The 17,487-nt window shown below is 35.4% G+C and overlaps 1 protein-coding gene across 12 annotated transcripts in view; it reads right to left on the bottom strand.

Annotated features, from left to right (window-relative positions):
• esrrga (estrogen-related receptor gamma a) overlaps positions 1–17,487 on the bottom strand; it is a 253,288-nt gene that overhangs the window by 64,736 nt on the left and 171,065 nt on the right. For 10 of the 12 annotated variants that reach the window (XM_088624754.1, XM_088624748.1, XM_088624746.1 and 7 more), the window contains 2 exons: positions 7,948–8,363; positions 4,164–4,292 (listed from right to left, as the gene is read on the bottom strand). In XM_088624754.1, the coding sequence (XP_088480880.1) occupies positions 4,164–4,292; positions 7,948–8,350 (532 nt within the window). In that variant the 5' untranslated portion in view covers positions 8,351–8,363. The remainder of the gene's footprint in view (positions 1–4,163; positions 4,293–7,947; positions 8,364–17,487) is intronic. The other 2 variants (XM_088624749.1, XM_088624747.1) reach the window with 1 other exon arrangement.

Raw genomic sequence — 17,487 nt, 5'->3', positions numbered from 1 at the left:
TACATTTGTAAATATAAATATATAATACTGTATATGTATATATTTCAAATATCCTTAACAGTACCTTATAGATTTATACAGTATCTTTACTGAAAAAAATGTAAATACAAAAACAAAAGAAGAGAAAAACTGTAAAATGAGGTTGCTGAACCTAGAGCTGATGCGCATTCATTGGCCAGTGACTTTTCTATTGGCTGATGTAATTGTAAGATCTTAGCAAAGACACATTCTGCAGTATGGTTGTGTGCTCTCATTTGTGAGACTTGTGAGTTTGTAACTTCAAGAGGGGGAAATTCACTGCTGTCTCTCTCCAGAGAACTAGGTCTAACTTTAGAGAGCACTGCTGTCTAAATCCAAATTTCACAATTTCATTAGACAACACCATTTTAGAGAGCCTCTATAACTGGGCTGGTTTGATTGTTCAGGAATTGTGTCACTTGTTCACAAAACAGCCCAACACCAGCCCAATGACTCCTTCCTGTCACTTCTCTTGTCAACAGAACTCTGGAATAGAGAGTGATATACTGAACAGTGATTATAAAAAATATTGAAGGAGGGTGAGTAATTTTGAAAAAGACTATTACTGTATACCCACAATTTACATAAACATATATACATTTTCTGTATCATAATTTGTACTTGGATAAGCATGTTTGCTAAGTAAATAAATTAGAATTATATGCAATAATAATATACATGGACACAGTTTTAGTGAATTGAAAGAGGGTATGAGGTTCAGCTTTGTGACAACAAGATCCAGATTATAGAAAAGGTGAAAATAAAGCTTTTTTTGACATTGTGCACAACTTTGCTAGTTTAAAAGTAAAATCACCATTCCTTTCTGTTGGATCAAATTAATCTGTTGCTCAATTATACTATGCCAAAAAACTGAGTTAATAAATAATTATAATCATTAAGAAGCCGTATAACCACTTTGCAGAGCATTACCAAAATCCTGCTGGAGTGTTTTGTGGTGTACAATCAGTTAAGGACTGAAATTATAATTCTGGTCCTTCTGATAAATGAAAATAAACACAATGTAGGATTATGGTCCATGGAAAACTGAATATGTTTAATGTAAAATTAGAAATGCTTGCCAGAAATTGACATACAAAAATCAACGAACCAAAGAAGTATAGAAAAAATAACTTTCATACTGTTGCTTACTTAGGATCCAAATGTGTCCGTTAAATGCAAAAAACAAACCTAAAATTCGTATGAAACCACACATTTTAAATCCATTTATAGTTTGCACAGATCTTGGTCACTTTCAGGTAAATGTTAAAGAGAAGATTAAAGATCTGGATCTTAATTGAGTTTCTGGTGACAAACCGGTGTCTAAGGAGCCTGAAAACCCTGTGTCAATCATAATTCTGACAAAGAAACATTAAAAACTACACTCCTGGAGCGATATGATCTGTCTGTGCTAAAGACATGAGGGATGGTAAAAGCTCTGTATCACCATTTGTTTTCTTACAAGCACATGAAAAAAAACATTACTACCTTTCTTACTCCAAAATACAGGATTAATCACATGGCCTCCATGAGATTTTATGCATTAAACCAAACTGCATTTTTTGTGATTTTTATATTTTTGGTGACACAATCTTATTCAGCAATCCGTTAATATGGCTAGCAGCACATATTTGCTAGGATATGGTTTGGAATTATTTGTTCCTACGTTTTTTATTAATTTCCCAGTGACTGATGTCCGAACTAGAAGTGAGCTGAAAAAGATATATAAGGCCTTCAAAACTTCTTTTTAACTTCTTTTCCTTTTCTGACGAAGTCTAGCTACAGGATAGCAGTCAACCAGGAAGACAAGCCTGATTCTCTTTTTCCAGTAAGGCCCTGGCTGAATCTAATTTTACAGCTGGGTAGGCTGAGGTACAAGCATGTGAAGTGACTTGCCTTCAGGGTCAGGCAGTGAACCAGTGGCTGAGTTAGCATTGGAAACCACAATTTCCTTGCTGCTTAGTGTATACCTCTGAAACATTTGGCTTGCCGCTGGGCATAAGCTAGATTTGTGGCCATGAACCATACTACACTGGATTTCTACAGAGCACTGTGTGCTGTAAGAGAGCTCTAGTTCTTTGCCATCAAGCCAGTATTAAAGAGCAAAGGTTTTTTATGTTAGAATGGATAAATGGGCAGCTACTTTAAAAAGGACTTAAGGCAGTTGGTTAACAGTCGAGCAGACAGTAGCTTCATTACAAGCAGTGTGTTTCTTGTGTCACTGAGAGATTTATCACAAGGCAGGAGTGTGTTTTGAGCGATTCCCCCCTGTGCTCCTCAGTGTGCTGGCCTAAGATGTGGCTGGTGATATCACTCTGCATTAATTCTGTGGGATCTCTGCCGGGAAACCCCAGAGCTGTGGCAGTTAATCTGTCTTGAGCTGGGGAGGGGCTGGTGAGAGGATTCCTGTTTCATCTCTGGATTACAGAACACCTTTCCCTCTGACAGCAGGCAGAGATTTGAATTTGAGTCGGATCTACCCTTGTAACAAACCGCCAACCCTGACCACAGCCAAGCCCTTTTATATTGATTTTACAAAATGACGATCCATATTAATATTCTTGATGAAGTTCCAATCAATCAGCAATTAAAACTTTCTGACAAATCTGATTGAGATCAGACAATTTTTACATATCATTGTTTCATTCTTAATTATATCATCTTATTTTTTCAAAGGTCAGGAATTCTTTTAAAATGGCCTCAGTATTACAGTTCATGGGAAAACAACAACAAGAATAACAAAGCAATAACTATAAAAGAAGGTGAAGTGGCAAGTGACAACACTTTTGTAATGAATATGTGAGTACATGTTTCTTATATGTCTCTTCGAAAAATAGGGAAACTGATGAATCAATTTACCAAATGACCCTTATTCATATGTAGAGGAGGACGCCTATATCAAATTTGAACACTTTACAACAAATGGCAGTGCCATTTTGATATATGAGAGTATGGGTGGCTAGAAGCAAGAACAAAAGCCTACAATTTGTCTGGGAGCTCATGGGAAAAACCGCCATATCAAAAACCACAGAACATCCTTCAGACCTTTCTCAAACATGCCCCAGTCTTATCAATTACATACCTACCACAGAAATCTGGTGCATAGGCAAATGTGGCACTCTTAAAATAGCTATTTATGAATTGTTATTCAGGAAAACCTTTTCCAAAAATCAAATATATAAGTGCACAATATTTTTTTTATAATTTAGAGCTAAACTAGATATTTACATTGCATATCACCACATGTATATATACAGTTGTTATAGCTACTATAAATGATTCAATAAACTACAATACTTGCAGATGTACAGTAACTGTAAAAATGTCAGTTTTTAAAACTGATGCTGCAATTGACATAGTGTTTTATACATTCATATTTATTACTGTTTTTATCTTGTTGTGCATCTTTTAAAAAATATTTCAACTAGTTTCCACAAAAATGTAATAGCTTAAGTGTTGTACAGATTCTAAACGTAGAATGCATTTGTTTATGTCAACTTTGGTATTCTAGTGTTTTGGTGTGACCAAGAAAATGTGCTTGCCTGAGGGAGGGTTTGTTCATTACTGTAAAACAGTTGTAGTGATACAGAAAAGGAAAAGTAAAACTTAAACAAACTGTACTGCTTGGAAGAACAATATTTTTGTAGTTTTCTTCCCATAGTCAAATGTCTGATAAGTACAGTTAATTTATAATTAAATATATATAGAGTCTACGTCATCCATTGCCCTTATGGAAAATATTAAAAAATATTCACCCAAAAAATAAAAAAGAACACTTGATATTTTCTGTAGAAAACTTGATCTAATTTTAGAACATGGTCATGGGTCTTACTGTACGTTGGAAGTGGACAATAAAATCTACAAATAAGAAATACTACAGTTACAATAAGTACTGGATTACACATCAAAGCATGTTCCGAAAACCATGCTGTTCACTTTTCATTGTTCACATTGTGATCAATATTTGCACATATTTTCAAGCTGTCAGCATGCACATGGTACTGATGTGTGTCCTCAAGGTTGCTGTTTGTCTGATAAAAAATGTGAAGGTCCCCAGTGTTTCTCCAACAAGGTACAGTTTGTGGTGGGCTGGGTGTAACTCATAGAGGTTATTAAATAATATCAATTCTTAATAAAATAATTCTTACCTTCCCTCATCATTCCGACTGTTAGACACTTCATGAAGCGACAGGCCTGACAAGACTTACGTCTGCGCTTTGTGATTTCACATTCATTGGTTGCAGGGCAGCTGTACTCAATGTTTCCTGTGGCAAGGCATGTAGGGAGAAGAAAAACAAAGTGTTTAATAGATGTCAAGGAATGCTGACCAGCTTATTTAAAATCTTCTAAACTAACAACACACAGAAATAACATAAAATGAATATCAGTTTGAACTATAATAAACTATACATATATTTGAAAATGTATTTACATTAAATGGATGTGTCATGATCTGCCACCAACAAGCATATCAAATTCACATTTGTTTTGAGTACATCTATTCTTTTTAGATATTTAATTTTGAATTACTTTGACAAGTCCATGACTAAACTGGTAAACTCCAAGCTCTCAACACAAGAACATACTGGAAAGTCAAATATGTATCTTTTTCCTGTAGATATTTAGTTAAACTTTGGGTTTGCTTATAAAACAAACTACAATCCTGTTCAAAATATTATTAAATATGAGATAATCGTGTTGAATTTAGTAGAGAAACAAAACATACAGGCAATGTGTAATAATAAAAGATGTAGACTCTAGGAAGCAGAACTTTGTGATCACCAAGAAAATCCCATGGAACAAATATAACAAACAAAACTGGATGCTTGACTTTCCAGTTTGATTGTCCCTTGAAGAAGTGACCATTTAGTTGACCTTCCAAGGAATAAACTGAACATTGGGTTTGTTATTTAAAAACGTGCCTTTCCATGTTGTCCAGTATGGCCATATCCTTTACTGCCAATGTTTATTATTTTTTCATTTACTGAATATTAATCACCAGAGGAAAATTTCACTAATAATCAGGTTACTAATAACCTGAAGAACATTGCTAGGAATAAAAAACAACATCTAGTCACCCAAAATGTGATTTAGTGTCAACATTAAACACATTTATAAAATTCTAAATATTTATACCAAAAGATTCTATACTAAATTGGATTTGAAAGACAAGTTAGTAAATCTCGGATAATGGTTTTCTCACTAGCAAATGCTGAAAGAGTGTTAAAAGCTTCTGTCATCATACTGTAAAGTACAGTTACATTTATAGATATGATGTTCACAATTCTGTTTTCAACCCTTTTCAATCGCAGAGCAACATGTTGCATAAAAAACTACTTAAGATGGCACAGTGTTGAATATTCAGGCAACCCTTTTAAGAAAAGATTTAAGGAGACTATTGTAAGAAAAAAAGATATGTAAGTTCTTAGTTCTACAGTTACATTACATGTTAAGAAGAAATTAAATTGAGAAATGATGATAACACTTTTATATTTCTTCTCTACTACAAAGACATTATCCTTAGGGGGAAAAACACAAGCTGAAATTGCACTTTGCCATGCTGTGTACAGGAAAAAACAAAGTTCACCCCACATTAGAGCCTCTTAGGTCGATGTATGTGCATTAGTATCTTGATGTAAATGTCTTTTTTGTTTATAGTTCTCAAGAGAAATAGAGGGGGGAAGGTAAGAGGGGAGGAAGTCAATGCCCAAGGCGCATAAATTGTCTTTGGAAAGGAGATGGGGTGTAATTGTAACATTGATATTTCATGTTTGCAGCTCTCCTGGTTTGTAAGAGGCTCTCTGAACAGCACGCAGGCTCATGCAATTAACACTGGGCCCGTCTGGGACCTTGATGCTGATGAAATATTTCAGAGTTAATCAGACTTTGTAAACACTGATTTATATTGACTTCTCTTCTGTGAACTGATGTTTCCTCATTAAAAAGCAGATTAGCGAGAATGCTTGGAGACTAAATGCTCAAGACTGCTAATTCAACAAGGAAACAGTATTTAAACTATGCATGTCCATTAAATAGGGTCCAATATTCATTAACAAGGTAATCTTAAGAAGCCATTAAATTCTCAATATTGTGAAGGATCCAATGTCTGTGTGGTCAAAAAATACATTTTAAAGTACTACATAACATGCTGAGAATTTGCAAGGAGTTAAATTATGATGAAGACAAAAAAGTGTCCCTTTTTAGTGTAATTGAGAAAGAACACAGTCAGAAATGGAGACTTACTTTGCTGTGTTGACAGATAAATTTAACACATGTGAAATTACAATTACATATGGAAATATTGTAAACAGCATTGTAAATATTAAATGTATACAATAATTAAAAATATCCAGCACTGCTTATGTATTGCTTTAAAAAAATATAAATAACTGTTAATTTTTAATCAATTTTAACAATGTTTTATAACTGTACAAACATTATGCATATTTAAATAGATTTTAACACCACTCTGTATTTTAAATTAATTTGCTGCAAACTCTTAAGCAGCACTTGCTAGGATGAATGTGAGTTCAAGTGCATTTAATAGTATCATTAATATATAAGTAAATTTTAACTATATACTTGATAAGTCAACAACATATAGGAATGTTCATATTTGTTTACACCTGTATGTACACTATATGAGCAGTTGGATCAACTTTCATTTTGATAAATGTAATTTGATACCTTATGATACATGCCATCATCACATCAGATGAGGTCTAATAAATGTATAATATAAGGTGATGAGTTTGCACCAGAGCATTTGTGTACATAAAGAGTGCAATGTGCCTTAAGAACAAATTCTACTTACAATCCATTCTTATGGAAGGCTAATGATGAGCTTTTTTTAACTTGTGGACACAAATGACTAAATAAGGTAATGATAGGTTCAGGTGATGTGCAGTGTCAGGTGTCACTGGAAGCATGCCACAGCTGCTGCCTGCCAAACCCTCAAACACAGCGCTTTGGATACGAAATCTCCAGCTTTGTGGTCTCCTATATACATCCGGAATCTTTGAGAAGAGACAGTGCTGCAAATGTCACAGATGCGGAAAGTCTCTGGGTACTTTTGAGAGACTTCCTAGAGCTACTCACACGGTGCTGTCTTTCTTCTATAAGTTGGTGATCAGTAGTGTCATTAAGATTGATATAAACTCAGCTTTATCTTTTATTCCCTCTTAAGTTTGGCTGCTAAATTGGGAAATGGATAAACTGTATAGAGTAATGTTATGTTATTTTTTTCATAGGGATATGCAGTGACAAGGATGCCCTTCTATACCGGAGTATTCAGAGAATACAGAGGTTAATATTTTGTGATATGTAAGATAGCAACTCACTTACATAGCATGTGAATGACATCAGCAGTCCTGTTGTGCAGAATGCCTGCCCATTCCTGGCAAAGAATCTGTATGAGGGAATCCCTGAAAATGGCTTTGCTTTGACAGTATCACAAAGATAGGTTAAGAAATATCCAACGTACTGAAGTGGGCTCGTATCTGATGAGTGACCAGTCGTTGACAGATTTGTGTATACGTATAAACTAAAGATTAGTAGCTTTAAAGCAACATGGACTAGCAATTTTAGGAAGAAGAATGTTAATCCATCCTCTTCATTTGTGATCCCTAGCTTACGTATTCTCATTCCTTTTAATAATGCATTGATGATGGCAGATGAAACAACTGTTTTGTTTTTTCATGAGCGTTCTCCTTGTTTTAAGAGAGATGAACAAACAATGAGAGTATCTGTTGTCTGGCAACTCAAGGGTGTCTGCAAATTCATCTTGTTTATCTGAAGAGATGTACATTTCACATGGAGTTCTTAATTATATGTTTGTATATAAGATGTGTGCATGTTTGCCCATGGACTTTTTTTTCCTCTGATAGTAGGGAGAAACTAAAATGGCTTCAAAACCAGAGAATCAAACCCAACCTTGAATCGTCCGCTTGAAGAAGGCCTTGCAAGCTTCACAAGACGCTACGCCATAGTGGTAGCCTGATGCGATGTCTCCGCATACCAGGCACAGCCTCTTGGGCATGGAGTTCAGCATGTACTCGCACTTGATCTGGGAGTCTTCTGTGATGGTGCTTGAGCAGTCCTCGTAGCGTTTGGAGGCAGCACTGTTGGGACCCAGCCCACCCGTGGGACCATACAGTGTTGGCGAGTCCAGACCGTTCTGGTGCCCGTTCATAGTGGAGCTGTAGCTACCACTGGCATCAGAGGAGCCACCGGGGCTGTGGTGGTTGATGCTGTCTGTGAGGGAGGCAGGGCTGGAGGGTTCCGTCTTGATGTATGAGGGGCAACTCGAGTCAATATGCCGGTCCTTGCTTGACATTCTGCAGAGGAGCCTGCCAGAGGGAGAGGGAGAACAAAATAAGCAAAAGCACTAATAATTCCAGAAAAGATGTCTGCTCTGCTTGTTGGTATTCTAGACAGTGTCCACATTTCACCCACAACATAATGCCAAATTCCTATAACTTTCAGTATTTTGCTCTAACAACCCATGTGTACTGGACACTCATACAGAAACTTTATACAGAAAGGGGTTCCGTCTTCATACAGAAACACTCATACAGGAACACTCATGCAGAAACAACATTTTTTTTTTAAAAGCCGGAACTTACCAGTTCTAAAATATTAAGGAAGTACAATAAAACATATTGGAACAGCTTCTTTTAACAAAAGCTTAAATGTTATTGTCTTATTTTTCCACATTCCTGCAGTTCACATTCATATTTTCAGAGTTAATGTTTTTAACATTTCTTTGCTAATAATAATATCAGAATGCATGAAATCACTCAGTATTTAAAACAGAAGATGAAACTCTAATAAAAAACAGTTTTCAATGAAAATGTGTACTGCATGCTTTGACTAATTTTGGGATGAAGTTTGAGAAAATTATGCAATGGGCAGTTGGATAGGATTTGCATGTTGCCTCTCAAGATTTGTTTTTGGTCTTTTCAATCATTTGACTAAGATCAGCTTGGCAATACAGCCTTTCCTCTTTGTGGGCTCTATCACTGATGCAGCACCATGCAGTTTGGATCAGACTGCTATACAAACCACACAGAATGTAGATTGCAAAAAAGCAAATTATATTGTTTTCTGCACTGCACTAACGGAACAGCCAAATGTTTAAACAGCAGGTAATTCAATTATATTATGATCATGAAGATTGAAGTTTTTTTATCACTAAATAAGTATTTTTATTTATTCAAGTCTGATTATCAAAGCACCAAAATAAAAACACAAAGTATTACCCTGTGAAAAAAACCTGTAACATTCATATAGACAAGAAAGAAAATAAGTTATCTTCAGGGCTGCTGGAAAACGAAAGGAAGCATGTAAGCAAAAAAAAAAGCCAAAGGTACCAATCATCATTCATTCACTAGTCAATATCGACTTGTTCAACATGAAAGTAATCAGCATTAGGGCACAGTGGAGCTTTATCAAGTGTCTCGACAGCCAGTCAACAAAAACTTCGGAAGCAACAACACAAATCAGAGAGTTGCACATGTCTGACAAAGGAAGACCTTTTTATTTCACTGGGGAGTATTTAAAGAAAGCCCCCACTCTTCCTGTTTAAGTATCTGTAATGAATCTCTCTTTGCCTATGTCTGTCAGACTGCTCCCTGTCCCCCACCCTCCATTTAGCTTATCCCTGGGAGCAACCAGTATTAATGAGTACTGTAATTAATAGATATCTTTCCCTTGTCTCAAAGAAGCTCTGAGGCCAAAGTGAAGGGATTAAACTTCTCCCAAGTCAACAATCCAGCAGGCCCTGTATTCGCTCACAGACACACTGTAAATTATTTAATTTAGAGGCATTTCCACATCAGCCCCCATTCTCAACCTGATCTCTTTCTGCCACCATACCTCTTTCACCAACAATAGTTAACAAAATAACTAGGTAGGATGGTGAGCAGATTTAAAATGCAAATGAAAGAGCAAATAATGATGGCAGCTCCAGAGACCACACAAAGGGCTTTTTAATTAAGGAAACCTGTCTTAAATTAGGGCTCTAAAATCCAGTTGGCTTGTAAAAAGACAAAGTCTTCTGGGGGCAATAAAAAAAATGGTTATAACTGTGCCTTTGAGTAGTAGTTTTCAGCTTTTAAAATACTAATACCTTATACCTTTTTAAAAGCAATGCACTGATTATGTGAAAAATATTTAATACCCAGTAGTTTTGTAAAAAACATACCAAAGAAAGACAAACTTAGGAGACCATCTTATCCTCAAACATTCCCCTTTAATTAAAAAACAATGTGTTTCTCATATTGTAATTAGTGTGTTCTCCCTGTCACACGGTTGTGACATTACTTCAATCTGCTGTAGATCACTAACATAAACAATCTAAGACAAAATAAAATGCAGGATCATATTTTTTGACTTAGCTGTCCTTTCTGCTGTATATGCTCTGTGAAAAATAGACACATTTCAGTTGTCACCAACATAAACACATGCACAAGTACCACCTACCTATGGGTGATTAGTTGTACTGTACTAGGGTTTAAAAAAAGCAAGGTTTGAAACAAATGCTTCTGTAGATGCATGTATCCAGATTAAACAACTGCTGTGTGTAATAGTCCAAGTATAAATGTGCTGACTCCAGCCAGCTGTTTCTCATGTTTTCAGCAAGCATCAATCGATTTATGCAAAGCTCTTCTTACCCTTGGTATGATGCAATGCACTAAGTGGTACGGGGGCTTTCAATGTACTGAATATGTCTACAATAAATGTTCTTGACTCTTTTCACATCAGCTTCAAATAAAGGTAATAACAAACAAGAGATCATAGAAAGGTCTACTTGGTTGGCTCCACAAAGAAATTATTAAGGAGGTTCATCCAAAGGAAATAAATCCTTTGCTGGCATCTTCTAAAGAAAAATATCATTCACTTGAACTCTTCCACAAAATATCTACAAATCAATAAAAAAAAATGTTTCTCTAAATTTCTGCTTCAAAATATATGGAAAAAAGAAGCGTTTCAGTCTGAAATCGTTGTCACTCCGATTTTGTGGCAGAATGTATTTCAGGTTTGTAAGACTTTTGTTTAGTTGTTTGACAACATTATTTCCTTAGTCCTTGCAGTTCGTGATATGAGAAGATTTTTTTTTAAATAGTAAGATCCTCTGCAAATCCCAATAATGTGTTAAAATAGTACTTTAAAAAAATACTGTACCATTTTTAATAGATAAGGCAACGTTTGGTCCATTTACAATGCTACCTTTTCATTTACTCCATTGAAGACATTATGTCTATACCTTTAGCTGAAAGTTATTAGCTCTCTCCCTCTCCCTCTTCTCTTGGTCTTTGAAATTCTATGACTCTATTAATCCCAGCCTGCAATATTCACAACTATCTATAAATTCAATTGTCAGATGGTGGGTTTTATTCTAGGCTGCACTTGAATCTAAAATTAGAGGCACTAAAATTCACATTAGCTCGAAGAGGGATGGAATTCTAAAGCCTATATTTTAGAAGAAAAGAAAGCCTTTCTGACAGAAAAGAGACTATTTAAGAGGAGATGATTTTATCTGTTTTTGGCAAGCAGAACAGGTCCTATTCCATAGTGTGCCATTAAGGCAGATTTTATTTGTATGAAATTTAGTTAGGGTTTATGAATGGAAATAATAATTGACAAGTGTATGGAGGGTGTGCCACTATTCATGCACAGGATTCACAGTACCAAAAAACCATATTCCAACAGTTTTATTCTATGAAGTGTGAATAATGTACAGCATGGATTAAAAGCTTCTCTTTTCTTTTTAACAGGATACAGAAACTTCATATTGTACTATAATATTAGAAAGTATAGTTGCCCATGTATGTATTGGTATTCTGTATTTCGAATATGTTAATGCTAGTTATTATTTTTTATGGATGAGTGTGTGATCAATAAAGATGAAAGAGGTATGAATGACAAAAAAAAATGTATTAAACTAGGTAAATAAGAAGAGATTAGTGAATAACCTACTTATTATATTTATGTCAGTATTGTTTTGATGTACCAGATATGTTAGTCAATTAAATGCTTGTTATCAACAATTGAACAAGGATGTTAAGTTTGGGCATTTAATAGGGCAGGTAAAGCACCTATGTACTTTTATGTCTGTAATCACATTTTTGAGACATTATAACATACATTAATTTATTTCAGACATCCTGGTTAAGCTATATTAACTGAATAAGAATATCTCTTAACTGGTAAAATCATATTGAACTGCTTAAAATAGTCTCCACCTTTTTACCTCCATTCTCTCTAAAATGAAAAAAAAATATCCCAATTTGAATTTCTTTTTGTGTTTTAAAAACCTTTTTTGGTAATTGCATTTGAAACTGGGGGAGAAAAAATCTGTTCAATCTGTCATCAGTGCAGAAATCAAGTGCTTTCAAATCTGCTAATGCAAATTATTTCTCCCTTTGACAAAATTATGGGCTGCCCAAACCAGTAATATTTGGAAAAGTCAGAGAAAGAATATTAAGAATGTAAAATTCCCTGCAATTCCCTAATAGTCCCCAACAATCCCAAAAAATGTGAGCCACTGACCTAGATATTAAGGATAATCTCCAACAATTTTATCATACGGCTAAGGGGCCACATAAAATAAATAATAACAAACCAATAAAATACAACAAATGCAGGACTAAAACTTTAATGATCACAATAATCGCTTAACACAGTTTGTGAATGCATCAAATTGCAGGAAAAATGTATGTATCCCACTTTGCCCCGTTGCCTGCCGGGATAGGCTCCATACTGTAGAGACCCTGTACTAGATGAAGCAGTTAGAAAATGGACAATGCAAAAAAAAAAGACCTGTGTTTCCATGTACAGGAATGAAAAGAAACACTCGTTTACTTCGAATATTCAAAAAAAACTAAGCACCTTTCATTTCTTATTTTATTAAGGAATATGCCTCTAAAATGGAAAATAGATTTTTTTATTATTATTTGCTGAAATGAAGTACTGCAAGTCAACAGTGAAACAATTTTGGAAAACACCAGATACTTCAAAGTGACAGGGTTTCATTACAGTGTTTGACTGATTCAGTGCTTTGACAACTATAGAGCTAAACATGTAATCATTACATTAAGGTGCAGGAGCTGAGACAGGAATAGTGTTTCTTTATTCATTTCAGGAGAAAGTGTTTTCATATGGTTCTTAAAATGCAGAAGATAAATACTGTTAAAAAGTAGCTGAGCGAGCATCAGTTCAGAACACATGTGCTGCTGTACTGACAGCAGTAACTATGATGCATTCTGATTAGACCGTGAGACCCAACCACAATCACAGAGTCTTCCAAATTAAAATACTTGTAAGTGATGACATCTGAAGAAAAACTGACATATTGTATTTGATTAACAACTGAAAATTTAAAATGCAGCATTCCCAGATAATATGAAGGCAGCTCCAAAATACACTCTGTCTATATATGAACAAGTAATAGGTTCATTCCATACTGAAAAAAAGAAGAAAGAAGAGAGAAAACACAACGTTTTGGCCGTGGAGCCTTCTTCAGGTGTTCATATTGTATTCTTCATGTTCTTTTAATATTTTGTTAAATAGCTTATCTCCTTCAAATGGGGTTCTTTTGTATATTTTAAATATTTTGTACAATATGTTTGGAGATAACCCAAAGATATGTATGGAAAAGTGCTGAAACAAAAGGAAAAACTGCAAATGAAAAAATACAATACAACCCCATATAAAGCTAATATTAAATTAAAAAAAGGGTAAAACTTGTTTTGGAACCTTGTCTTTTTTCTTTACTATTGTTCCCACTATCCACTGGCAAATGTAAGACAACATGTTATTAATCTCTTAGATTAAAAATGTTCTTCTTTTGGAGAACAAAAAACATAAAACTGAGTCCCTCTCCTCTGCTTTGACAAGTAGTTACACACATAATGTCTTCTTCTGCCTGCTCTTTATTATAATATGGCTTTTCATTCAGTACAGTACAAGAATGAGTATAGTGGTTTCTGTGTCTAAAAATACATCACACCCAAATTCTCTTCCTCAGTGCCGGGAGATCAATTGTTATAACATTACAGCGTTGAAAAGTAGTAATTCACTTCATTGTCGATGACTGGCTGCAAAATAACACCTCTGATTACAAGCAATCAATGTGATAACGGCAAAACCACATTTATACAATGGAACCGTAGCCCATGAAGCCGGCTCTAATGTGCTCGGTGAGATATCCAGTTGTTCAAAATCTTAAATTAATAATAAAGAGGCAACAGTTTAATCTAAATGTGTACCTTGCACATCAGAAGGAGATTATCAAAAGTGTTCAATTAGATGGGTTGTCCCTTTTTCCACTTTGCGCATCTTTCTTTGTGGGACAGAGATACTATAGAGAAGAAACAAAAATATCTCATCCTTTTTATTACTGTAATCCAAGGAAAATTACACAGGCTTCAGGTAGCCTTCACAGTAAGGTTTTATCTTGATGTTCCAAGGAAGAAAGTGAGGGCCAGCCCAAACCACATTATGACAAACTAAAGAAGAGAATTTGGATCTCCCCTCTATTTATGCAGATATGAATAGTGTGGACAAGGATTGCAAGTGTTGTTCCGCACAAACACAGCAAGCAGTAGTCCAGAGCTCCACTGTAATCAGTGTTTAAGTGAATGCTTGTCCTCAGCATGCTCCACATGCTGTCAGAGACCAGCAGGGAGTCCATCACTTGTTTCTACACTACATTTCATTTGACTGCTGTTAGGAGAATGGCCTTTTCACTCTATAATCGTCCACTTGTTATTGTTGGTTAGATGGCTTAGTTTCATTCACTTCATTATTTTACTCTTATTATTGCCCAATTTAAGCTTGAATCCCGGCTAATAAAATGTAAATACCATCCCTTTGAATCAAAAATGAATATACAACATTTTTGGGGGATATTCATAACATAAATGTGCAATTACATTTTATGTTACTAATCATGAAAGTCTGTTTTTTTAAATGTATTAAAGTATTCAACAAAAAAGGTGTAATCAAAATGTTAATGTGCATTTGCTACTAGAGTACTTTGAGAGCCTTTGCTACTTTGCTACTCCCCAAAAAGCAAAGGCTCTATACTCCTTAATGCATAGATTCTATTCAATATGAAATTAAAATAAGAATGATGCCTACTTTTTTATTATCAAAGAATTAAACTAGTTGAAAAACACTAAAGCTCATTTTAGCATTAAAAAATCAGTATTTCAATTTGCTTGTGGCTTTAAAAATTGCTCAAGTGATTCAATAAAAAAGAAAAATGTGGACAAAATGCAACACAGATCCTAAGGTACAATTACAAAATGATACGAAAAAAGTAATAGCTTTCTCTTCAACAATCAGAGTGCTTACGATGCCTTAAATGCATAACCTGAATATTCCCTATCATTCTCTTCTGGTATTTTCAGTTTAGACAACAGTGCTGGGTCACAGTGATCAGAAGCTGATAAGATTTTGTGTGTTGCAGCAAACACTTGGAGTCTGACAACTTGCTCCGCAGTTTGAGATCCAAATCTTGATGATTTAGGTCAGTTTCTTGCAACAGCTGCAGATAAATTCTGTGGCACGGATGTATTATCTTTATCAGGCTTGATGCAGCTCAATGAGAACAAGACTGTTTAAAACATCAAACCGGCTGCTGTTTCTTTTTATGATATACAAATGTTCTTCTTGAGCAATAAAAAGCCTCTCTGAAGTGAAGGCATGAAATTTGTTGTTAATGTCCATGCAACGTGTCACTTCATTGTGTTGAAAATAATATCACTGAGAATGTTTTAATTTTAATCTAGCTGTGATTTAGCCAAGACACAATGAAAAAGCATCTGGCTAAGGATCTGCACCTGTGGCTGGAAGGTTGCCGGTTCAAGTCCTGTGGCCGGCAGAGGAATCCTACTCCGTTGGGCCCCTGAGCAAGGACCTTAACCCCCAACTGCTCCAGGGGCACTGTACAATAGCTGACCCTGCGCTCAAGCTTCTCTCTCCTCATCTGTGTGCCTGTGTGTCTCATGGAAAGCAAGCTGGGGTATGCGAAAAGACAAATTCCTAATGCAAGAAATTGTATATGGCTAATAAAGTGATCTTATCTTATCTTATCTGGATTGCAACAATCCATATAATTAATTTTCTATTACTTCTGTGCTAAGCAAGTTATTATCAATGTATATTTAGTGCTCTACTGACAGCATATAAAAAATAAACATGTCCTAGAACAGTGAAATAAAAGAGTAACAGTTGTTCACAACCTAATTTTCTTTAACTTTTCCAATAACACCGTTACTGCCCTGTGAATGTATTTCTTTCTAAACAGCTTAAAAAGAATGTTTGTCCATACACCACTGTTTTTTAATCAAACCTTGCGTACAACATAAAAATTGCCTTTCCTTTTCAGTCTAACTAGATAAATCAGCGATTTGCATATTCAAACTGAATAACTTAATTCTTACATTATTTTCCTGTTTTCATTGAGAATTAGAAGTATTGGCTGAGACAGTACTGGAATGGGAGATCCGTATGGAAAATTAGGTTGCTGCTGCAAGTGGTGTTTGTGGTCTATATACTGTATGTCCTAGCATGGTACAGGGGGCATTGTGGTTTGGGAGGTGCTGTCCTTCAGATGAGATATTAAACCTAGGTGCACATAACCTTTTCATTAAAAGATCCCTTGGCTGTTTGCACGAGTAGGGGTTTTAACACAAGTGTCCTGGCTAAATGACACTTTTGGCTTGCACAATCTGGACCCAAATTCAATCAGTGAAGTAATTTCTAATTTCTTTATTCTATCAGCTCTTTAGTAGGGCTTTCGGAGTATAATGGCTGCTACATGACACCGAGGTGATCGCTGCACTTCAGGGGTGGATGAAGTGGGTTCCTTCCCATATGTTAAGATGTTACGCACGCTGGGATGATCCCTTTAGGATAAAAGCCACTACACAAATGTAAACTATTATAATGATGGTGATGACGACAACAATGATGGGGAGCAAAGATTAACAAATAAGATTTGGCATTTTTCAATATGCAATATGCTTAAAATAACACAGCTTGTTTTTCAGCGGATGAAGCTTTCATCTATTTAAGGGCTAGTCTACTGAGTTTAGATAAGGAAAGATGAGCTGTTGTCCAAATGAAATGAGATTGCACAGAATAATAAAAAAAAATCTGGATTAAAAACACATTTTATTAAACAGATGAAAAAGGGATTTTCCTCGAGGAAATATGACAAGCCTATAAAAAAGGGGGGGGGGGGGAGCGGTTGTTTTCAGTGAGTGGAGCAGGAAAGCCGTGTCTTTAACCAGATCAGATTCTAGAAATTGGCTGTCAAGACGGGATTGTTGTGATTTATACCCGTCTATCAAGCGAGAGGAGATGCAGAAAGCTGCTGCCGCCTTCCATTCGCAAAGCATCTTAAAATTTCAACAGCACCATCTGTTACCAAATCTAATTCACATTCCCTCCATAATCTGG

The sequence above is a fragment of the Lepisosteus platostomus genome, chromosome 3, assembly GCF_059453375.1.
Source record: "Lepisosteus platostomus isolate fLepPlt1 chromosome 3, fLepPlt1.hap1, whole genome shotgun sequence".
NCBI lineage: Eukaryota > Metazoa > Chordata > Actinopteri > Semionotiformes > Lepisosteidae > Lepisosteus > Lepisosteus platostomus.
The sequence above is the reverse complement of the archived record's forward strand: the minus strand, read 5'-3'. Positions and strand labels throughout refer to the sequence as shown.